We start from the raw sequence: 25,376 nt of genomic DNA on the forward strand, positions 1-25,376 counted from the left end.
TGCTTCATGTATAAGGCCAGGATCAGGATGGCAGTCATGCAGGTATGAAAACATGTTTAAAGAGTAATGTTCAACCTTAGTCAAACACAGTGGCGCCCGGTGACTTCTTTTTCGAGGGCGCACGATGTGAAGTTCGTCACAAAATGTATGTAGCCCGTCATGTGTGTGGTTCGTAATATCAAAATATGTGTTCTGCGCGTCGAGCGATCCTATGTGCATCACGTGTCCCGTCAAAACAAGCGCCCGCTGCAGACGCGCCCAAAGGGTTTATGATAAAAGAGAAGCTCGCGTTCGCCAGATACTCGCATAATCTCATGTGTTATCAGAGTTTAGTGTTAAGTGAATGTCTTGCGTGTATTTTGTGAATGTTAGCGTCTCTTTTATCATAAACGGTTTTGACACGTGTGCAGCAGGCACCCACCTTGACAAAACACGTGATGCACATGGTTCACAAGACGCAACAAACACATATTTTGAAAACACGAGCAACACACATGACACTCCGAACAATTACTTTGAATTTGCGCCCCTTGAAAGAGCAGTCACGAGCTGCCACTGGTCAAACAGATAAACCCACCAAATGATACATGATATTGACAAGCGTGAGAATATATTATATACTTATAAGTAAATTTTAGTCTTAAATAATATTTGAATTTTTACTACACTTTACTGTATAGCAGTGGCGAGGCCAGAACGCGACTGTGGTATTTCGAGATAATTTTGCGTGTATGTGTCCTGTTAAGCGCAGAGAGCTGTGTTTGCATGCTTTTTGAAATGCTCGTCTCCGTGCTTGTGCTTATGAGTATGTGTGTGCGTCTGCGCTCATTTTAACTAAAATCGCTTGAATGTTAGAATTTGCAAGGTTTAGAAACACATGCAAATGATGAGCTTTCTATATAAATAATAATTTATTTCTGAATAATGCATATTTGAGAGATTATTATTATAATTTATGTGTTTTTTTTCCCGACTTTTCCACCAAAATATTTTTTGTCTCTTCTGACTGGGTGGGCCAGCCGTCAAGCTGAGTGGGCCAGTGCCACCCTGGCCCTTATGTAGCCTCGCCACTGCTATATAGTACAGTACTATAGAGAAACTGCAGTATTTACATGCCATTTAAAATATCATTGTATTAGCATGGCAAATACCCAATACCAGGGTACTATGTGTCGGTGCAAAAGTTACATAGATTTGCATGAATCAGATCTACTCCAGAATACATCTTCATCCAGTAGCTTTGCTGCATATCTAGCAAGAGCGACTTTCTTTTGGTTTGGTATGGCTTTATGTATCGTCTCCTTAAGTTTGGGGAAGTCCAAGGTTTCTGGATGGTGGGCAGAAACCAAAAACAAGTTCTGCTTGAGACCCAGTTCCTTCAAGACACCTTCAGCCCATTCCCTGACCTGCACGATAAACTTTTCCTCAATCAGGTCTGCCATGGTGATCACCAAATAACACTCTTTCTTCCTTGAGGACAACTGCTGCAGTAACTGTACGATACCCAATTTGAGTCTTAAAGGAGACAACAGTATGTACACATCACACAAAGCAAGTGCAGATGGTGCAACCTGAGCTTCACTGTAACTGGATGCCAAGGATTGACCATTGAGCCCACCTATCTTTCCGAAGCCAGGAAGATCCACAAGATAGATGTTGGACAATTCAGGACAGAGATATTTCGTTGCCACTTCAGTGGTTTCAGTAGCACCAGTCGGGGCAGATTGTTCCTCGTCGTTCTTCTTGCCCAAGAGGGCATTGATCAGGCTGGAGGAACCACAGCCCGTCTCACCCAAAACACCGATATCCAAGCGGAAGTCATCGAGGGCTCTGAGGATCGCCAGAAGCTTGGAGGGATCGTCTGTGACATCTCTAGGATGTGAGAGTCTGGATATCTTATCAAGGTCGTCCTTGTTTATCTTTCCATACTTCAAAGCCGTGGAGACCACAATCCTGCAAAGTAAATGTTGAATTTGATACATAAATGTGGATGGAGGATAAAATGGATAAATATATCTGTGAAATCCAGACTCAAGTCTTATAATCTATGAGATTAGCAGCATAGTACCTTGATGACATAAACACGTAATGTGTGTTAATGAGAGATACAGTACTCAAATTTTCATTTACAATACTTAAATTGTAAATATAATGAAATACTAAGATTTATGCTTTTATTTACACTACATTTTATAATTTTGCACAAAAAATACTAGAAGTCGGCTTCCTAACCACTGATTTCAATCTTTGACATGGCCTTATTCTGAAAGTGAAGTATTTTCCAAAGTATGGTAACCCATACTTTGAATGTGACCTCTGCATTTAACCCATCCAATGAAAAGTGAACACACGCACTGCAAGTCGTGAACACACAAATACCCGGAGCATCGGGCAGCTATCCCTGTGGCGCCCGGGGAGCAATTGGGGTTAAGGTGCCTTGCTCAAGAGCACCACAGTCCCAACCCGCCAGTTCTGAGCCTTGAACCGGCAACTCTTGGATTACAAGCCCGACACTATAATTTCACTAAGGGTGCACTCACACTATCCAAATCAAACTGCCCTTTGGGCGTGTTTGAACCCCAAAGCCTGGTTCGTTTGACTAGTGTGATCAGTCTGTACCGCGATCTGGTTAATGGTGGCCTGGTTGGGTTGGAGAGGTGGGCTGGAGCGCGGTTCACTTGGACTCAGGTCGCACTCACATTATCTAAACCAAACCATGCCCCAGCACGATAGTCCCCTCTCCCTATTCCCCCAGATGCACGCACTCACACTGTACTTTTATCGATCCGAGCACAGACGTGCTTTAGTCATCAAGATGGGATTGTTTTAAAAAAGCATGAAGTAAAGCACTCTCAAACCCATCGTAACGTTAAGTCTGTTTTTTATTCGGAAGTTGTTTGGTGCGCAAACAGAAAGTCCTCTCATATGTCATCATATTGCCTAGTTGATCTGTCACGTGTGCAGCCCGGACATTCACATAACCCTGCTGCGTGCATTATAAGGTTTTTACGGAGGCAGATGAAGGTAAGTGGTCGCGCAATTGACATCTTTACCTTTTGAATCGCGCTCAGGCACTATTGCGCTCACACCATAGCCTTCCGTGCCTGAGCCCAAGTGAACCGCGCTCCAGCTTACCTCTGCAACCCGGCCGGAGCGCGATTAACTAATCCGTGCCCGAGCACGGTTTGGATTGTGTGAGTGCACCCTCAGGCGCAGTGTGATCGGTAATCATGCCAGAGTGCATTTTAAAAGGAGAGAAGTCAATTGCGCGACCACTCACCTTCATCTGCCTTCGTTTAAGGAGTTTTGTACTTTACACTTAAAGCCCTGTTTCAGATTGTTTATGATGAAATAGAACAGTTTGGACTGAAATTTGGGCATATGATGCTAGCCCGAGAATTTTTCGGTTTCTGTTGTATCAGCCCCCACCTCTACAATGGATGTATAGGTGCACTGGAACAATCCTTCCTAAAATGCATTAAACTTTCGTCTACAAAGACGTGAAACTCACCGAGTGGTCAGGAGTGTTCACTGATATGCTCACACAAAAATCACTGCAAAAGATGCTTTTTGCTCTGCATTGAAAATGCAACATTGTAATTTCTACGGAATTTTTTTACAGTGTAGTTATTAAAATACACAGTATACAAAACTGTGCTTCGAAAAATACAGTTAAGAATTGTAAAATCTACAAAACCTTGTTGTAATGAAAAAAAGGCTTATATTTTGCACTTTCCCTGTATTTTAACGGATATTTCTGTCAACCGAAGCTGCCAGTTTGTAAACCACAAAAAATTACTTTAGCTCTGATGGATCAGCATTGCCTTTTTAGTGAAGCTGGTAAAACAAGTTAACTTGCTAATTAAGCCATTTAATCAGTTTGACTGTACACTAGCAATGATAGATTTCAGTAATAGAAATGAACTCTGTATCCTGACCATATTATAGGTATACACAAGAAATAGACTCACTGTGGGTCAGCGGTTATGAATTTAGGAGTCCAAAGCTCTTTCGTGATCGCCACCAAGAACTGACTAAAAGCCGTCTTCTGCAGATCAGGCAGGGCTTTAGCGAACACCTCACCAATATCCTTCATCTCCACCAACTTCACTGCATCTGAAGGACTCTGGTTTTGATCTTTTAATTTCAACGTCTCTCCAAATGTTTCTTTTTCTCTTTTTTGCAACTCCAGTTTGCGAGCTCTCATTCGCTCCCAGGCGCAGGTCAAGCACGGCCCGGAGGGTTTCTCATCGACCACATCCCACACCTGCTGGGCTTTCACCAGATAGAAAGGCTTATTTCTATCGCGCAGCTCTATCCTGAGCCACGTGTGGTCTTCCCTGCGCTCTTCTGTCGTGAGGGCCACCAGAACATCAAAGTTGGTTGAGTCGTACAGCTGGCTTTTCGTATTGATAACACAATTGGAAATCGGATGGCCGTGTACTGTCTTGACACGAACGTTGGGAATTTGACTGTGAGAAACCATCGAGTCAAAATAAGAAACACCCCACCCCATATACTCAGCTTTTTCTGCTATCCTCACACGCTTTTTCTTACTGTCTTGACGTTTAGCATCTTCATCATTTGCATTTGCATCTTCCTCTTCTTCGTCTCCATTATCTTCCTCATCATCGTCGTCATCATCCTCCTCATCATCTTCTTCACTCTCCTCATTTTCCTCATTCTCCTCTTCCATTTTCTGGTTTTGGTCCAGACCACAGACCACAGAACAGAGTTGTGCGTTGGCTTCGTGGGTTCCTCCAGTCACAGTTATATCTAAAGGGAATCGCTCAAAGAGTTGCATAGCCAACAGCAGCCTTTCTTCGATCCCAGGGTTCATGAGAGTGAACCTCCATGGGGCCAGTAAATCCCTGATGTTCTCCTTAGATAGCTTTCCATCCATTCTGAACAAACAACACGTTTCGGATATAGTGATAGCAGTATAACTTTATATCTAATGCCAATGCAACGCAGCATAACACAGCAGTCGACTCTCACATGTAAAGGAACTTCAGGAACTACGTCTTCATGCTTAAATACCCCTACATGAAGCTAACGACAGAACAGTCAGCTGCACTAAGTCAACAAATTGCTTGTTTAAGATGACACTGTAAACATTTATATAAGGGCGTTATTGTTTGTTAAAGCGCGGTGGTTCACCTAAATGAACTTATTTACTTCAACACTCTGTCCAAATGACTTGTGACATTTCACACCAAGTCTCCACATAACAATAGCTTTTAGGAGAGAACACATGGACCAAAGCTTTAGGACAGCCAGAATTCACTCCAGTTATTTACCATCATAGTTCAATTTATTTTTATATATAACCCGGATGCTGCATATCATTTTGACAGGTACAGATAGATATTACACAAAGATTAAATATAAATAAGTATTTTAATAACATATATGACTTTATAATTACAAATAATTAAACCAAATAGTTCATGACATTTTAACGTCCTGTCTTCTCTCAAAACCAAAGGTAAACAGGGTTTCCTTGGAGAAGGTCTGCATTAATTAAAAATGAGCAAATAAAATTATTCAAATCAATATTTATTGTTCCTTACCTTACTTACGAGGTAAATAGCCATGTAATAAGCGGGATAATGTACAGGCAGCCAGTTGTTATTGTGAAATAAGCCCCTTAGTGTGATACAACCTGCTGCCTATACATTATCCCTTACTTAACTAAACCTTGTCTGTGAAACCGAGCCAAAGTGTTTTAAGCCAGGATAAGGCCTTAGTTAAAATAAAATGTTTAAGCATCTTTTATAAACATGCCTTAGAAAAAGATGTAACGGTGTGTATCTTGATACAAATAAATGTCATTGGCTTATTTTAAGATCTGTCGGTGCAAGTTATTTTCTGTTGATACAGCTCAAACAAGTGTTTTAGTGTAGGACTAGCCTTAAGCACTGTCTGTGAAATCGATGGTTTAGGTTAATATTAACTTAATTTTTTTAGGTTTTAACAATTGAAGTACATTTTTTAAGTAGAGCAGCTTTCACTTTTTAAAGTGTATATTCATAAGCATAATATCATACTTTTTACTTCACTACATTTCACAAATATCAAATGTAAAACAGCAACTTGTATTTAACCCTCAAACGCTCCTCGTTTTCTGTTTACACTTCTGGCCCTTGGGGTCTACATGAACCCAAAATTGAAAGCATATTTGGAAGAAAAATATACATTTTCAATAATACAATAAATATATCTTTTTTTGTTTACTTCTCATCTATACAATAAAGCTGTGTTTTGTGAGATTTGAAGTACTTTTGTACCTGTTTACCACTAAATTCCTCAACTGCACCATTGGCTTGCCTGAACAAAAATCAAATTTTTTATGAAAATTCACATAAATTTTGATCTAAATTTGATTTAAATTGTTTTTAGATATTGATATAGGTGTTAAATTCAGCCATCGGTTTTTAGAAAAAAAAAAAATAATTACTGTTTAAGAATTAAATCATTTCGACCAGCAGATGCCCATAGAGACCCATTCATTTTACTGGATATGGACAACTGCTCACATCACTACTTTAGTGATAAATTTTAACATATACAAACATAAAAAATAAATATTATTTCAAATAGTAATTTTTTAGTAGTTTTTGATGCATTTTGAAATGTCTGTTTTTACAAAATGCCACAGAAATTTGACTAAGTGTAAGTGTGTGTGTCTGTGTGTGTGCATGCGCATTTGTGTGTGTGTTTGTGAGAGAGAGAGAGACAGTGAGAGAGAGACAGCATGTTTGTGTGAGAGAATGTGTGTGGGGGCAGAGAGAGCGAGCATGTGTGCGTCTGTGTTTGTGTGTGTGTGTGTGTGTGTGTACCCCAAGGGACAGATTAATAAAAAAAATGTTACATACCTTTAGAACAAACGAATCAATCCCAGGTTTTTTTGTGTATGTAAAGATAGATTATTTAGGAAAAGTCACAAAGTTTTATATCTCTGAGATAAAGGGAACATTTCATTAGTTTTCATTAGTTTTTTTAACTAATAAAATGTCGTTTGGGGTCATATATGTATAAGTACATTAAAAATCTAAAAAAGTTTTTACTTTTACTTAAGTAAAGCGTCTACTTACTATTAATTGAGTAAAAGTAAAAAGCTCTAGATTTTAATGTAATATAGGTATTAAATGAAATGGAATAAATTAAATTAGGCATCAAACAAAGATGCAAAAATAGGCTAATAATAAACATTAAAAGATAATTGAAATGATGAGCATTAGGTTTTCACATTAAAATGTATTCAGTAAAATGTTATGTATGTTAACAATACATGACTGTGTATACCAAGTGATTGTTTTAAAACCTTATTTACGTAATCATCATAACAATGTATGTAAATCCAGTCTTAATTTGATACAGGGGTCCCTGCACCTCCTTTCTATCCATAAAGGGGTCCTTGGCCTCCCATCATCGGGATGCCCAGCCAATGTCTGACCAGCGACCACTGACCGCTTCCCTTTATTTCTAAATGTTTTAATTTATAATGCATCTTTTAGGGGAGGTTTCCCCGACAGGGTTTATTCTAGTCCCAGACTAAAATCCATGTTTGAGCTGCTTTTATTTAAAAACACCATGTCCTGTTTAATTTTAACTAGGGCTGGGAAAAGATTAATCGCATACAAAATAAAAGTTATTTTTTGCATAATATATGTGTGTGTACTGTGTGTAATTATTGTGTATTCAATTCAATTCAATTTTATTTATATAGCGCTTTTCACAAGTGTTAATTGTTGCAAAGCAGCTTTACATGAGAAGATGTAGAGGAGAACACAGAAAATCAATAGATAATATAAGAAGTAGAGAAAGCGGTTAAACCGTACAAGCGAGCATATTAATAAAGTAACGTATACTGTAAAGTGCTAAATTAAGCCAAAGTTGGCTGACTCTCCCTGGGATTAAAAACCCTCTAGGAAAAAAAACCCAATGGGAAAAAGTCCTAGAAGGACAAAAACCCTTGGGAGGAATTAATATATATTTATATATATATATATATATAGAAACGGTAGGGATAGGAGGCGGGTAAGCGAATTAAACTGGTTTAGCCGGTGGTCGTTGGTCGGGCATCGGCTGGTCATCACGTTGAAGGACAGCCAGTGGATCAGTGATGCAATGATCTTCACAGCAACCGGAACTGGGTCTGTTTGTCTCATGGTCCTCGTGGTTGAGGACGAGACAGGGAGAGAAAAACAGAATTCTATTAGCGTAGGGGCCGTTCGCATGCAATGCAGGTGTCAAACATTATAGTGGTTCAAGTCGGCTCGGTTCCAGACAGGCTAACTATTGCGGCAATAGTATATTACCCATATGAGGTATGTGAGTGCTTTGTTCTGGACAAACTAACTACTGCGGGAAATGTACATTTACTGGACATTTTATGTGAATGCTTTGTTAAAGAAGAATGTCTTAAGTTTAGATTTAAATTGATCGACTGTGTCTGATACTCGAACATTGTTTGGTAAATCATTCCAGAGCTTAGGGGCTAAGTAGGAAAAGGATCTACCACCTTTAGACACTTTTGATATTCTAGGGATAATTAAGTGACCAGAATTTTGTGAGCGCAGTTTACGTGATGGATTGTATTCTGATAGTAGTTCTTTAATATACGAAGGCGCTAGGCCATTTAAGGCTTTGTAGGTGATTAGTAATATTTTAAATTGTATACGATATTTAACTGGTAGCCAGTGTAAAGATGCCAGAATTGGACTGATGTGGTCATACTTTTTAGATCGAGTAAGCACTCTTGCGGCGGCGTTTTGAACCAGCTGTAGCTTGTTTACCTGATTTGCATGGCATCCCCCGAGTAACGAGGTACAATAGTCTATTCTAGAGGTCATAAAAGCATGTATAAGCTTTTCTGCGTCTGATGCAGACAGCATATGGCGTATTTTTGAGATATTTCTAAGATGGAAGAATGCTGTGCGGCAGATGTTGGCGATATGACTATCAAAAGATAGATTGCTGTCGAACATTACGCCTAAATTCTTAACCGTGGAAGATGGCACCACCGTGCAGCCATCTATGGGCAACTTGTAATCTGACATATTATGTTTGTAGCGATTCGGTTCAATAATAAGTATCTCTGTTTTATTGGAGTTTAGCATAAGAAAGTTTTGTGCCATCCAGTCCCTAATATCACTAATGCAGTCTGTTAGCTTAGAAAACTGGTGGGTTTCGCTAGGATGCGACGAGATGTAAAGCTGGGTATCATCCGCATAGCAGTGAAAACTTATGTTATGTTTCCTGATAATGTCTCCTAGAGGTAACATATATAACGAGAATAGGATAGGGCCTAGAACTGATCCCTGAGGTATGCCGTATTTAACGGGGGAGTGATATGACTCTTCCTCATTTACATAAACAAAGTGATATCGATTGGTTAGATACGATCTGAACCAGGCTAACGCCTGACCACTGATGCCAACATAGTTTTCTAGTCTATTGAGTAAGATTGTGTGATCTATTGTGTCAAAGGCTGCACTAAGGTCTAGTAATATAAGGATTGAGATTTCACCACGATCGGATGTTAATAGGAGGTCATTTGTAACTCTAAGCAGCGCTGTCTCTGTGCTATGGTGGGGCCTGAATCCTGATTGGAACTTTTCATATGTATTATTATTTTCTACGAATGTGCGTAGCTGGCTTGCCACTACTTTTTCTAATATTTTAGAAAGAAAAGGTAGATTTGAGATTGGTCTAAAGTTATTAAGATCTCCCTGGTCAAGGTTTTGCTTTTTAATGAGCGGTCTAATAACTGCTAGTTTGAAAGCTGTTGGAACGTATCCTAATTCTAGAGATGAGTTAAAGATATTAAGTACAGTGTCTGACACTACATGAAATACCTCTTTTAGTAATTTTGTGGGAACGGGGTCTAGTATACAGGACGATGATTTGGATGACGTTACTAGTTTAGAGAGCTCTTCTATTGTAGTAGGATTAAATGACTCAAGATGTTCGTTTGGTAATCTAGTGGAAAATGTACTATTGGGTAGAGTGATGGCTGCTTGCATAGTTTCTATGTTTTCCCTAATAAACATAATTTTGTTAGTAAAGAAGTTCATGAAGTCGTCACTATTGTGTTGGAGTTTACTATTGGTTTCTGTTTGTTCTTTGTTTCTAGTCAGTTTCGCAACTGTGCTAAATAGAAAACGAGGGTTGTTATGATTTTCTTTAATAAGCGTACTGAGATAGGTAGATCTGGCAGTTTTAATGGCCTGTCTGTAGTGTTGAACACTCTCTTTCCATGCTGAACGCCATACCTCTAACTTTGTGCTTCGGTAATTTCTTTCCATTTTTCTAGCTACTTTTTTAAGGGCTGCAGTATGATGGTCATACCATGGAGCTGGCGGTTTTTCTTTGATTCTCTTTTTTCGAATGGGAGCAACGGCATCCAACGTGCTAGAGCAGACGTTGTTCAGGTTTTCTATTATAATATCTAGATCTTCACGATTATCTGCTACATGTTTCATTTGGGACAGGTCTGGAAGAGTGCTAATAAAGCTATCTTTAGTGGTGGAAATTATTGTTCTGGCTAATCTGTAGCATGTTGTAGACTGAGCGGTCCTATCTAGAAGTATTGTACATGACACAAGGCAATGGTCTGAAACGGCATCGCTCTGGGGTGATATTTCGATGTCATTAATATTGAGTCCGAGTGACAGAATTAAGTCTAGTGTGTGATTACGAGTATGCGTGGGCCCTGACACGTTTTGTTTAATGGCGAGAGAATTTAGAACATCCATAAACGCACGTCCTAATGCATCTTTTGGATTATCCACATGGATATTAAAATCACCAACGATAAGAGCTTTATCTACAGTGACTGTAAGCTCAGATAGGAAGTCTGCTATTTCTTTAAGAAAATCTGTGTGGTGGCCTGGAGGCCTATATATGGTAGCTAAAATGAACGAAAGTCGTTTGTTGTTGCGATCAGTTATTTCCATATTTAACAGTATTATTTCAAACGAATTAAATTTTAGGTTGGATTTATGGTTTACTTTGAATATTTTATTGTATATTGTAGCTACACCACCCCCTCTCCTTATTAGACGAGGAACATGTTTATAATAATAGTCTTGTGGGGTGGATTCGTTTAAACTGGTGTAATCGTCTGCTTTAAGCCAGGTTTCTGTTAAACAGAGTGCATCTAAGTTTTGGTCAGTAATTATTTCATTGATAATTGGTTCTTTGTTGGTAAGTGATCTAATGTTAAGAAGGCCGAATTTTAACATTTGAGTTTCATCTGTTAATGTATTATGTTCTAGTTTTATGTTAATAAGATTTGTGCGAGACGAGGTAAACGGTGCTCTGTATTTATTTGTTCGAGGAACAGACACAGTCGAGATGTGTTGGTACTCTGTTAAAAAAGGCTCTATGTGCTGGGATATATGTGATCTTGACATGTCAAGGCAGCTAACAGACTGATGGGTAAGCCGATCTGTCTGTTTCCTGACCTGGGCCCTGGATAGTCAGACAATATCAAAAGTAAGACTATTGGTCAGATTTCTAGAGAGTATAGCACTTCCTTCCGGAGACGGATGGAGGCCATCTCTCTTTAGCAGGTCAGGTCTTCCCCGGAAATGCTTCCAATTGTCTATAAACCCTACGTTATGCTGAGGGCACCACTTTGACATCCAGCCATGAAGAGACACTAATCTACTGTAAGTTTCATCCCCCCGGTAGGCGGGGAGGGGACCAGAGCAAATTACATTGTCTGACATTGTTTTTGCAATTTCACACACCTCTTTAATAGTATCTTTGGTGATCTCCGACTGGCGGAGTCTGGTGTCATTCGTGCCGGCGTGAATAACAATCTTAGAAAACTTACGTTTAGCATTAGCCAGCACTTTAAGTTTGGATCTAATGTCAGACGCTCTGGCTCCCGGTATACAATCGACTATGGTGGCTGGTGCCTCAATGCCAACGTTCCTGAGTATAGAATCTCCAATAACCAGGGCACCTTTAACAGATGTCTCAGCCGGTGTATTGCTGAGTGGAGAAAATCTGTTTGATATTAAAACAGGAACGTGATTTGGATGCTGAATGCGACTAGGCCGCCTGACAGTCACCCAGTTAGTCAGCCGCCTTGACTCTGAAGTCGGAACCGAGCCATGTGTATTACGTTTAACACTAGGCGCACCCGAAACAGTGTTTGTAACATTAACATTAGCGGTCTTACTGTCCTCAACTAGCGTTCGGATGCGCGCTTCTAGTTCTGCAACCTTCTCCGTCAGCCTTACTACTTCAATACACTTAGCACATGTAAACCCCTCTATGCTGACGGAAGAAGCTAAACTGTACATGTGGCAAGTAGTGCAGGTTACAATGACAAGCGGAGTCTTACCGTTTTCATGCTGGGCGATGGCGTCTCCGTTCGCCAGACAGCGGTCCGTGAAGCTGCATCGAGATGGGTGCTCGCTCGTTGCGTGCCTCGGTCGTCTCCGGGTGCCTGGAGCCAGGGTGATGTGAGGCATGCTGTACCGCCTGGTGCTAATGCCGGGACACAACTCCTCCACAGCTTCCCGCTCTGGTGAGGAAAGGTCTGAAAAACATACATCGGATGAGTCCGCCATTAGATCGAAAAAGGCAGATTTACAGTAAACAGACAGTGAGCAAGTGCTAACTTCAACCGGCACGTTTGTTTATGCTAGTGGGCTATATGCTAGCACTAGGTGTTTACTAGTGATAGATCGTTTTACTTATTAATACTGTTCAAAAATCGTCACGGTAAAGTATTCCTAAGATAAACTAGTACGTTATATTATATAGATAGGAACGAGATAGTAAGAAAATAGGATTTAGATTATGAACTCGACGGAGCTCCAATGCACGGAGCAGCGTTTCCTTGTTTGCTAATGCTACCGGGCTATATGCTAATACTGGGTGTTTAAATCGTTTCACTTATTGAAACTGTTGAATAATCGTGTATATTTAACCACACAGACATACAAATATTCATGTCAGATTTTTTTATTTATATATCAATTTTTTTATTTATATATAATACAGAATATATACAAATATGAATAAATAAATAAATAAATATTATATATTATATTATATTATATATATATATATTATGCCAAAAATCACTTTTATTTTGTATGCAATTAATCTTTTCCCAGCCCTAATTTTAACATATTTTATTGACATTGTTTTGTCTTAACATCCAGATACTGTATGTAGTGTTTTTTGTAAGGTATGTTTGTGAAAACTTTTTAAATGACCTAATATTAATAAGGTCTAGTCCTGGTTTAACCTAAACCCTGTCCGGGAAACCGCTCAATAGTATAGTATTTTTTTCTACTGGATCGCCAAAGTTTGCCCAGCAACAACCAACCGCTTCCTTTAACATTAATTAAAACTCTTAATACACAAAACATTTTTATAATATAGTATTTAATATAAAGTATATCTTCTATAGGATTAGCTCTGGCTCTCTCTCAATGTTTCGTTTTTCTCCCAAAGGACTATTTTCTCTTTAAGGGTTTTTCTCAACCCCTTGGGAGTCATAACTTATATGTTACTTTACATTACATATAAAGTAATATGTTTTATGATTTTTCTGTGTCTTTTCCCACATCTATTAATGTAAAGCTGCTTTGAAATAATTAAACCATTGTGAAAAGCGCTATATAAATAAAATTGAATTGAATTGAACATATACGTTACATTATTACTCCACTCACTAGTAAGGATTAATCTAAGTCGCTGTTGCTACTTTGTTGTCCTATGGTTTATCTGTTTTCTCTTGTTGTTATGTAAAGCTGCTTTGGAACAATTGAACAATTGTGTAAAGCATTATATAAAAAAAACTGAATTGTAAAAAATTGTAATGTAGTGAAGTTTAATTTTTCTAAAGAAAAACACTCTGATCAAGTATAGATACTTGAAAAAACATGTTTGAACCATGGTAACCATAGTATAATCATGGTTTTGCCAAAGGTAATTAATCATGGTTACTTCAAAAACCATGACACCATGGTAAATAGTCATCAGGTTTACTTGGAGGTTGCTAGGTGGTTGTTTACTGGCCCAAGTCAAAAAGCCAACGCCCGAATGTTATCATTCTGGTCACTTACTTTCTTCCTTTAATAACAATGCTCAATTTATTCACATTTCTAATCATACAAAAAAAAGTCTAGCAACAAAGAAAAGTAACATCATGTAAAAGTAACATCTCTCCTCAATGATCTGCTCATACCCCAAATGATGCCGAAAAATGTACTATATTAAAGGGACACTCCACTTTAAAAATAAAAAATTTAAAGCTCCCCTAGAGTTAAACATTTGATTTTCGCCGTTTTGGAATCCATTCAGCTGATCTCAGTGTCTGGCGCTAGCACTTTTAGCATAGCTTAGCATAATCCATTGAAACTGATTAGACCATTAGCATCATGCTAAAAAATAAAGAAAAAGTTTCTATATTTTTCCTATTTAAAACTTGACTCTTCTGTAGTTACATCGTGTACTAAGATATTACACAGCGCCTGAAAATAGTCCCCTTGGTAACTTTCAATAGCAGGGGACTATTTTCAGGCGCTGCATAATATCATTGCGCCTCCTGCAGCCATGTTACAGCAACAAAGTCCTTGATTATTACGCCAGAATGAGAGTATAGTTCCTAGACATATTGGCTTAGAAAATCATAACTTGTAGTTCACAATGTAACTACAGAAGAGTCAAGTTTTAAATAGGAAAAATATCGAAACTCTTTGGTTATTTTTTAGTGCGATGCTAATGGTCTAATCAGATTCAATGGATTATGCTAAGCTATGCTAAAAGGGCTAGCGCCAGACCCGGAGATCAGCTGAATGGATTCCAAAACGGTAAAAATCAAATGTTTAACTCTAGGGGAGCAGGAAAATTTGCATATTTTGCATACTTTTAAAAAACAGGTTGGGGTTTAAGCCTGAATATAAGCAATAATAATACTGTTGTGCCACCAATAGAGAGATGAACTGATGATATGAATGTACATTATTTTCAGATATGTATCAGATCAAAAGATTGCAGATCCAGCAGAGGTCAGTATTTCTCACAAGTGTAACAATGGCAATTCAGCTGTTTGTTTAGCAATGTAAACAGTCAGTGTTTCCACCAACATAAGACACTCCTCGATTCATAGTAATAAAATGCTGTTTGATATAATCAAAGGCTCCCGGACAGAGAAACACAAGAGTGCAATTGGACTGGTTGCCCATCCCAGTTTATGAAATCTCTTGAACAAAACCAGGAATGACAAACAGGTGTGACGTCACCATAGTGTCCACAAAACTAAATGAAGCCAGTCGTACAAAGTAGAGGATAAACAGGTGCAATCTCAGACTGGAACGGGTGGGTCCCTCACTACTTTACTTTCTTAATTTTTATGACTTTATTACACCACTTTTAATTTTTTTATGTGTATTTATGTGTACTTACTTTCTAACATTTCTGTCTTATAAACATAAACTTTTCCTACTTTGAAATACTTATTTTTTAATTTAATATATATATATTTTTTTTATTTACTGATAATTCTTCTGACATTTTTGTTTATTTAAATAAATTTGAACTTAATTCTGACTTAAGTCTGCGGTAAAGTTTGTATGAATTGACAGTGAAAAGCAAATGTAATTATTTCAATAACGAAAAGCAATCTTTTATACATACTGAGTCTTTCTGCTTGTGATAAATGTCTAATATCAACTTAATGTCTATTCAGGAAAGTTTTTTAAGGGCCAGACGTACAGACGCACAACAGCCATGGTATCAAAAGGCCTTGGGTGTTTAATGGTTACAGTTGTCGTCTGTAACATATTTGCAGCAGTAAGTCTAAATCGAAGTAAAAAAATTGAAATAGCTTATTTATTTATTTTAATCTTAGTATTTGATGTGGTTATGTTTTTACCTCACTCTCTCTAGGCGGCAAGCCTGGCTTTGATGGCAGTTGCCATTTGGGTAGTAGTCGATGCATATAAACTCTACCCCATATCTGCTGGTTCGGGGAAAACTGACATCTTTGCGGCAGCCTGGATTGCCATCTTTACGGGCTTTGCCTTTTTTGTCACATGCTTGTTTGGCATCTTTGCTGCGTTAAAACGCAGCCGGGGTCTCATGCTGACGGTGAGTTTGGATGCTGCATCCTCACACAGATGGGACACAAAAGCCAGAATTGAGATGTCATTGCATTAGATAACCAAATATCAACCGAGTGGCATCTGCAAACATGTAGCTCTTGAATTTTCTCAACAAATTGGACGATTTTAAGATTACTTTTAACCAATGATGCAGTGATTTAACTGGATGTATGAAGTCAGTTTGTGATCCTGGGCCATAAAACCAGTGATAAGGGTCATTTTTTTAAATTGAGATTTATACATCATTTGAAGCTAACAAACATTTGGCCTTTAGATGTAACTATTTGAAAATCTGGAATCTGAGGGTGCAAACATTTTAGATATTGATAAAATCGCCTTTAAAGTTGTCAAAATAACACATATTACTAATGATAAATACATTTTTGATATATTTACGGTAGGAAATCTTCAAAATATCTTTATGGAACATGAGCTTTACTTAATATCCTAATGATTTTTGGCATATTAAAGATAATTTTGACCCATAAATGTATGCATTGTTGGCTATTGTTACAAATATTTCTGTGTGACTTATGACTGGTTTTGGTGGTCCAGGGTCACAATCATGATCTATTAAAAAAAATACTTTCTCTATATTTAAAACAATATATCTGTTATCATATAAAAATGGTTAGAAAAATTGAAAGTTTAAAAAAAGCAACTTGGTTGATATTTTGTTATCCAATCAAATGACATTCATACTTTTATCAAAACAACATTAACTTTATACATTGCAAAAAAATATATATTTTCAAGAAAAAAATTCTTAGTATTTTTGTCTTGTTTTCAGTAAAAATATCTAAAAATTTTCAAATTAAGATGCTTTTTCTTAATGAGCAAATAAGTCTAGTTTTTAGACCAAAAATATCAAATTTAAGTGATTTTGTGAATAAAACAAGCAAAAAAAAAATCTGCTAATGGGGTAAGCACATTTTTCTTGAATTTTTCTTGAATTTAGTGTTTAAGAAAAAAATTCAAGATTTTTTGCTTACCCCATTGGCAGATTTTTTTTATTTTTTTATGCACAAAATCACTTAAATTTGATATTTTTGGTCTAAAAACTAGACTTATTTTCTTGGGTCGTTTTGCTCATCAAGAAAATACATCATGATTTAAGAATTTTTAGAGATTTCTACTGAAAACAAGACAAAAATACTAAGAATTTGTTTCTTGAAAATCATTTTTTTGCAGTGTAGGAATCACATCATTTATTTTACAGTAAGTTTTACTAACCGTCTATTGCCATTTCTCCACAGTACCTTATCATAATGTTCATCATCTTTATATTTGAATGTGCGTCGGCCATCACAGCAGTAACCAACCGAGATTACGTAAGTACTGCTACTCCACCTCTCCAAGCTGTAACACAAATATACCATTAAAGTGAAACACTAGGTTAATTAATCTTAATAATATAAATAAAAAGCAGTTTTAGGAGAAAAGTTGATCTACCATGTTTACTTTTCTTTCCTCTTTAACAGTTGGTTGGAAACAGTAACCTTGTAAAGCAACAGATGCTACAAAACTATGCAGCTGACACCACGCAAGGGAAGCAGATTACAGACACATGGAACAAAGTTATGCAAGATGTAAGCAAAAAAATCTACAATGATCTCTAACTTGTTCAGACGAACATTAGCAGGCACATTACAAACCACCTGGGTGACTAAAGTTAACAGAGACGCACACTTGGATTACTTTCAACATGTCATGCCACGTTTTTCTGTCAGCCCTATTATATCAGCTGCGATTGCATCCTCTTTATAAATGCAGGACATGCATCAACTGCTATGAAAGATTAATAGCATATCAGAAAAAAAGTAAAAAAAATCTGTACCTCGGCTGTCTCTGGGGTTGTACCCTTTCAAAAAGTACAGTTTTGAACCTAAAGAGTTAATACTAGGATATCTCTAAAGTACATGTTTTGACATTTCTTGCCAACACTGTATTGTTCATGTGACATGCGTAAATACACAAAAACATGTAACAGGTTCACTGCAAAAATTACTTTCTTAGTATTTTTGTCTTGTTTTCAGTACAAATTTAAAAAAAATTCTTAAATCAAGATGCATTTTCTTGAGAAGCAAAATGGCTAGAAAATAATTCTAGTGTTTAGACAAAAAATATTAACTCTAAGTGAATTTGTGCTTAAAATAAGCTAAATAATATTTTCTTGAATTGATGACTGAAAGATTTTTTTCTTACACTGCAAAAAAAAAAAAACAACAACAACGATTTTCAAAAAAAAAAAATCTTAGTATTTTTATCTTCTTTTCAGTAAAAATATCTAAACATTCTTAAATTAAGATGCTTTTTCTTGACGAGCAAAACGACCCAAGAAAATAAGTCTAGTTTTTAGACCAAAAATATAAAATTTAAGTGATTTTGGGCATAAAACAAGCTAAAAAATCTGTCAATGAGGTAAGCAAATTTTTATTGAAATTTTCTTGAATTTAGTGTTTAAGAAAAATGTTCAAGATTTTTTTGCTTATCCCATTTGCAGATTTTTTTTGACTGGCTTGTTTTGAGCACAAATCCACTTCCTCACGAATTTCCGTGTTAAAGTCAGGGAATATTTTGCTCATTTATCCGTGTCCTTGTCACGGATCTCCGCATTTTTCCGTGCCCGTACCACACTTTCGTTTCCGTGTCAGTTTCACTTATTGGTTACTCAATTGTTTTTCATATTTTCTTACCATTCACGTGGGTTTGAACGACTTTCTGTAACAAAAACTAACATCCTAACCCAACTCTAACCCTAACGTCAGGCAACAATTGTTTAAAAATCCGGAAAAAAATAATGTCAAACAATAGTTAAAGTGACATCCTAACCCAAACTCCAAATCTAACCCAAACCCACGTGAAAATGGTCTAAAAATAGGAAAAACAATTGAGTAACCAATATGTGAAACTGACACATAAAAGAAAGTCCGTGCTACACTGCAAAAAATTATTTTTAAGAAAAGATTTTCTTAGTATTTTTGTCTTGTTTTCAGTAAAAATATCTAAAAATTCTTAAATTAAGATGCTTCTTCTTGGTGAACAAAACGATCCAAGAAAATAAGTCAAAAATATCAAATTTAAGTGATTTTGTGCATAAAACAAGCAAAAAATCTGCCAATGGGGTAAGCAAAAAAATCTTAAACATTTTTCTTAAACACAAAATTCAAGAAAAATTTGCCTACCCCATTGACAGATTTTTTTTGCTTGTTTTATGCACAAAATCACTTAAATTTGATATTTTTGGTCTAAAAACTAGACTTATTTTCTTGGGTTGTTTTGCTCATCAAGAAAAAGCATTTAAGAATTTTTAGATATTTTTACTGAAAACAAGACAAAAATACTAAGAATTTTTTTGCAGTGTAAAAAACCATGCATTATTGCTGTCATTGTCCAATAAATGAAGTGCACAGTGTATTTTTTATGTTTACACCGTGCAGTGAGGAACAACAGGAAAATTAAAGCGGAAAATAATACCAAAATAATATATTTGTCTGCTTTTATGTGGATAAAAACAAACATAATTGTGTTATTGAATCGTGCATCAAACAGTAGATTTCTATTAATAATAATTTACATTCGTCCACTAATAACATTATTTATCACCCTTATCTTGGATACTGAGATATTAATTTGACCCTTGCATCTGTAGGTTCAGTGCTGCGGTACGGATGGTCCTAAAGATTGGATAGATTTTCAGTCCACGTACCAAAGCACGTTCGGCACTTCATACCCCTGGCCTCCAAACTGCTGCAAGAAGTTGAGCAACTCTGAAGTTGCAAATCCAACAAATTGTAGATTGGGCCAGAATACGGATTTGTTCACAAAGGTAATGTGATATAAAACGTCAGGAGAGTTACAATTTGCAGATTCAGATTCCTTAATGCAATTCCTTAATGCCTTTTTTAGGGTTGTTTCCAGTACATTGAATCTATGTTAAGTCGCTACGTATGGGTCATAAGCTGGTATGGATTTGCCGTTCTCATGTTTGTGGTAAGTCAGATACTTCAGTTGTTAAAGGAACATTCCACTTTTTTAAAAAATATGCTCATTTTCCAGCTCCCCTAGAGTTAAACATTTGATTCTTACCATTTTGGAATCCATTTAGTTGATCTCTGGGTCTGGCGCTAGCACTTTTAGCATAGCTTAGCATAAGCTATTGAATCTGATTAGACCATTAGCATCACACTAAAAAATAACCAAAGAGTTTCAATATTTTTCCTATTTAAAACGTATCTCTTGTGTAGTTACATCGTGTACTAAGACCGACAGAAAATTAAAGGCTGCGATTTTCTAAGAAGATATCGGTAGGAACTATACTCTCAAACTGGGGTAATAATCAGTGACTTTGCTGATGTAATATGGCTGCAGGAGGCGTAGTGATATTACGCACTGCCCGAAAATAGTCCTCTTGGTTACTTTCAATGGCAGGGGACTATTTTCAGGTGCTGCGTAATATCACTACGCCTGCTGCAGCCATGTTACGGCAGCAAAGTCCTTGATTATTACACGGGAATGAGAGTATAGTTCATAACCATATCGGCCTAGAAAATCACAACTTTTAATTTTCTGTCGGTCTTAGTACACGATGTAACTACAGAACAGTCAAGTTTTAAATAGGAAAAATATTGAAACGCTTTAGTTATTTTTAGCGCGATGCTAATGGTCTAATCAGATTCAATGGATTATGCTAAGCTATGCTAAAAGTGCTAGCGCCAGACCCGGAGATCAGCTGAATGGATTCCAAAACGGTAAGAATCAAATGTTTAACTCTAGGGGAGCTGGAAAATGAGCATATTTTCCAAAAAAGTGGAATGCCCCTTTAATGTTAAGAATAACACACAAAAGCAATTCTATTAGATTTTACTGCACATGGCATCATATTTACTCTTTTTATGCACATTTGTGTTGCAGTTTTTTATGTTACTGCTCGCCATGGTCTACTACACACAGCTGGATTAATCTTATGGACTTGTAGTCGCACCAGAGCGGCTTACACTCACGTTGTTACTTTGAGCAGAAGAAACGGACCCTGTTTTCAGATTGCACGATGGTAACATATAAAGTAACACTTTATAATAAGTTGTATGTGTTAAATGCATCATAACATAAACTAACAGTGAGTAGTATAGTTTTTCAGGGTTTATTAATCTTTGTTTATGTTAGATGAACACGAAGGAAAATATTTTAAGGAAGGTTTGTAACTAAACCGTTCAAGAGCCCCATTCATTCTCATAGTATTTTTTTCTAATATGGAAGTGAATGGGGCCTCTGACCTTTGCTTACTTACGTACCCTCTCGATCCGTGCGCTCTATCACCGAGCGACGGCTTGTGGTGTCATCTCAAAAAAAGAAAAAACATTATTGCGTATCTTCTCTGGAGCTGTTCCTCAACTGTGGAATGATCTGCCGGTCTTAAAGAATCGGCTAAAAACCCACCTGTTCCGACATTACCTCACTTCCTAATATAGGACTTACTATCTTTCTCTGTTTCTTGATCTCTATCTGTACATTCTTACAAAAAACTAACCCTTGGCTATGCATACTGTGTTAGGGGTTGTGCACACCAAAACTAAAAAAAAAAAACCGCCTAGAGGACACCGATTGCCAGCTGTTTTTTCAGTGGTGCGCCAGCTTTCTTCAGCTGAGCGCTTTGGTAGCTGTGATACTTGAGCTGTGAGCCGGTTGGTTGTTGTGATACTGTGATTGGACGGCCGTGTGAGAACTGATATTGACGAGCGGAGCTTTTCACCCAAAGTTGAATCTCCTTCAACTCTCGACGCTCAGCGCCTAGCGCGGAAAAACCGTCAGGCGCCAGTTTTCAGTGCGGAAAAAAACGCTAGCTGCTGGCTTATTTGAAAAACGCTGAGGTTCCTTTGTAAACAATTGAAAACATGCACTGGCCGTGGGCGTAAAAGCTTTGGTGTGCACGCCCCTTTAGACTTGATGAGACTATTCCCAGTGCACTTATGTATTGCTGTTCTTGTGTTGCTATAATTGCTTCTATTGTTTACCTCATTTGTAAGTCGCTTTGGACAAAAGCGTCTGCTAAATGACTAAATGTAAATGTAATGATGATCGGTTTGGTTATAAACATTCCTTAAAATATCATAATTTGTGTTCATCAGATTAAAGAAATTTATACAGGTTTGTAACAACATGAGAGTGAGAAAATGATGACAGAATTTTCATTTTTGGGTGAACTATCGCTTTAACTAATGTTAAGTTTTTTATTTTATTTTAAAAATGTGTTAGTAAATGCTGAAATTAACATGAACTAAGATTAAAAAATGCTGTAAAACTATAGATCACTGTACAAATACAACATTATTGTCAAGTGTTAGAGATTATAAATACACCTGTGGTTATTTATTTCGAAGTCATTGATTTATTTCAAAGTACATTATTGTTAATCTGCTAAAAAAGCATTACTGTAATTTATTATTCATGCTGCTTTGTCCTCATAATAACTGAGATTACTTTTAATTTTTGCTCTTTAATAAACGTATGGCATACCACTAGAAGTGATTTATATACTTCATAAACTGTATAATGTGGATTACCAGAGAAAATCATTTTGATTGCCCCACCCTTTAAAAACCTTGATGCAAGTTAAAATGGTAAAAAATGATGGGTTTCATGGGATAATTTAAATGAAGTATTGTATCCCTACGAATCAAATTAGTTTTTTTTAATATTGTGTACATGTAGTTTTTAAAATTTTCCTACTGCATATTTATTTAAGTTACAGATTTTTTATTATTTTTAATGACCAATGAATGAGACATTTCTTTTGTGAGATTCTTTTTGTGACCTCCTTTGTTTCCGTTTATAAATAAAACTGATGTGTGACTGTCAAACACTACTGACTCATGTAGTCACTGGAAACTTCGCACACTGAAAATCGCACACCAAAACTGTGTCACAGCCCTGAAAAATAAACAATGGTTTAGCAAAACAGGGACAGCAAGACAAAAGCCTGGCATCTCTCCACACCCTGAACCGCCCAACAAACCGTTATAGCTCATGAAAATTACCTAATGCATGTGAGAGCAGAGAACAGTGAAGGGCATGTTATAGTCTGCATATGTCTGCTTTAATCTTACTCAACTGGGAGTGTCGCCTGATACTGTGAATCCGACTGGTTTTGCAAGATATCCAGCCAGGATCACCTCAAACTTCTCTCATATTACTGCCAGCAAAGACAGGTTGCCGCCTTGGTGGGTGTGGCCAGCCCTGTAAATTCAAACAAACTCTATAAAAATATTTTGGTTTAATAGCAAATACAAACAATAAGCCTGAGCTTCTGCTTTAAGCTCACATTTAAGAAAGTTTAGTCAAATAAAATTTAGTTATTTTACATAATGTTAAACAAGGTTAATCCTTAAAGGAAAACACCACCCTTTTTCAATATTTTACTCTGTTCTTACCTCAACTTAGACGAATTACTACATACCTATCTTTTTATCAGTGCGTGCACTTAATCTTTGTACAGCGTGTCGTGAAGTGTTAGCATGTAGCCTAGCCCCATTCATTCCTTAGGATCCAAACAGGGGTGAATTTAGAAGCAACCAAATACTTTCAAGTTTTCCCTATTTAAACACTGTTACATAAGTAGTTACACGAGTAAGAATGGTGGCACAAAATAAAACGTGGCGATTTTTTACGCGAATAAAAATTTGAACTATATTGTATGGCGGAAGAACACTTAGTTGCAAAACTTTGACCTCAGGCGCAGTAAAATTGACAGAAGTTTGAGCAAGAGGGGGAGTAGTCAGGAGCGATGATGTTACTGCGCGGCGAGGTCGAAGTAACGCAAACCAAGTGCTCCTCCGCCATACAATATAGTTCTTATTTTTATCCACTTAAAAAATCGCCACATTTTATTTTATGCCACCATACTTACTCGTGTAACTACTCATGTAACAGTCTTTAAATTGGGAAAACATGAAAGTGTTTGGTGGCTTCCCTGTTTGGATCCTAAGGAATGAATGGGGCTAGGCTAAATGCTAACACATTCACGACGCGCCGTACAAAGCTCAAGTGCACGCACCGAAAATAGACAGGGATGCACCAATTCGTCTAAGTAGAGGTAAAAACATAGTAAACCGTTGAAAAAACGGTGGTGTTTTCCTTTTAAACATGACAATTAGTGTAAGATTATTCAAAACTAATCATGTAAAGTACATTTATATTTATGTTTTCAGGATATAATTTTCTTTCACTTCCAAGTGTGTATATTTTCAGATTATAAAATACTTTCTGCTATCCCCAGTACATATAACTAGCACCTTTTAAAGATTGATCTTGAAAAGGCATATTTGTATTAATTTGTACACTTTTGTACGATTTGCTTTTGCCCTTGTGACATTGGGGTTAGGGGCGGGGTTTTTATTATCATTTTTATGCCAATCGTACGTTTTGTACATTTAACTTTGTATGCATTAATATAAACTAGCCAACTTAAATGCGTACAAATTTCTGTAAAATCGGGCTGTGAAAAGACATTAGAGGGATAATTTACAGAAAAGTTAATATTTTGTCACCCTCAAGTTGTTCCAAACTGATATAAAGGTCTTTGTTCTGCAGGAAGACATTTTGAAGAACGCTTGTAACCAAGCAGATCTGGGGCACCATTGACTTACCTAGTAGAAAAAAATTATACTATGGAAGTGAATGGTGCCCCAGATCTGTTTGGTTATTAAAGGACTAGTCCATTTTCTTAAAAAAATCCAGATAATTTACTCACCCCCATGTCATCCAAAATGTTGATGTCTTTCTTTGTCCAGTCGAGAAGAAATTATGTTTTTTGAGGAAAACATTCCAGGATTTTTCTCATTTTAATAGACTTTAATGGACCCCAACACTTATTAGTTTTAATGCAGTTTAAAAGTGAAGTTTCAACACAGCTTCAAAACGATCCCAAAAGAGGCAAAAGGGTCTTTCAAGAAAAATAAAAGTGTTTACAAGTGTGGAGAAAGAGGACCGTTCCGACATTGCTTTATGTCGAATGATACTAATTTATGTCTTTGAATCAGTTTATTGCTTAAAATGGTCTCATATATGTAACACGTGACCTTTTGACGTCATTACGCAATTACGTGAGGTCACACTGGCGCGTCACGCGGACAGAGGAAGATGAGAAGTTGTGGTTTAAAAGTGCATATTTCTATTTTTCTTGCCAAATATGACAATCGTTTCACTAGATCAGACCCTTATGCCTCAATTAGGATC

General features: G+C 36.9%; 2 protein-coding genes across 2 annotated transcripts; one reads left to right on the forward strand and one right to left on the reverse strand.

Moving 5' to 3' along the window:
* Positions 1-593: 593 nt before the first annotated feature.
* Positions 594-5,023, reverse strand: LOC129449141 (uncharacterized). The gene is made up of 2 exons (XM_055211913.2): positions 3,972-5,023; positions 594-1,953 (listed from the first exon to the last, which is right to left on the reverse strand). Exons 1-2 carry the CDS (start codon positions 4,901-4,903, stop codon positions 1,185-1,187), a joined length of 1,701 nt encoding a protein of 566 aa, XP_055067888.2. The 5' UTR covers positions 4,904-5,023; the 3' UTR covers positions 594-1,184.
* A 10,184-nt stretch (positions 5,024-15,207) lies between these two features.
* upk1a (uroplakin 1a) lies at positions 15,208-21,552 on the forward strand. Its single transcript, XM_055211871.2, has 8 exons — positions 15,208-15,357; positions 15,728-15,831; positions 15,928-16,128; positions 17,399-17,473; positions 17,624-17,731; positions 19,795-19,971; positions 20,052-20,135; positions 21,057-21,552. Exons 2-8 carry the CDS (start codon positions 15,769-15,771, stop codon positions 21,102-21,104), a joined length of 756 nt encoding a protein of 251 aa, XP_055067846.2. The 5' UTR covers positions 15,208-15,357; positions 15,728-15,768; the 3' UTR covers positions 21,105-21,552.
* The last annotated feature ends 3,824 nt before the right edge of the window (positions 21,553-25,376 follow it).

This window comes from Misgurnus anguillicaudatus, chromosome 10, assembly GCF_027580225.2.
Source record: "Misgurnus anguillicaudatus chromosome 10, ASM2758022v2, whole genome shotgun sequence".
In the NCBI taxonomy this organism is placed as follows: domain Eukaryota; kingdom Metazoa; phylum Chordata; class Actinopteri; order Cypriniformes; family Cobitidae; genus Misgurnus; species Misgurnus anguillicaudatus.

Bases quoted from the DNA above. Each gene is read 5' to 3' on its own strand.
- LOC129449141 (XM_055211913.2), bottom strand. From the start codon at position 4,903: ATGGATGGAAAGCTATCTAAGGAGAACATCAGGGATTTACTGGCCCCA. The intron at 1,954-3,971 runs GTGAGTCTATTT...TTTACTTTGCAG, and splicing joins TTCATAACCGCTGACCCACA to GATTGTGGTCTCCACGGCTT.
- upk1a (XM_055211871.2), top strand. From the start codon at position 15,769: ATGGTATCAAAAGGCCTTGGGTGTTTAATGGTTACAGTTGTCGTCTGT. The intron at 16,129-17,398 runs GTGAGTTTGGAT...ATTTCTCCACAG, and splicing joins GCCGGGGTCTCATGCTGACG to TACCTTATCATAATGTTCAT. The intron at 17,474-17,623 runs GTAAGTACTGCT...CCTCTTTAACAG, and splicing joins CAGTAACCAACCGAGATTAC to TTGGTTGGAAACAGTAACCT.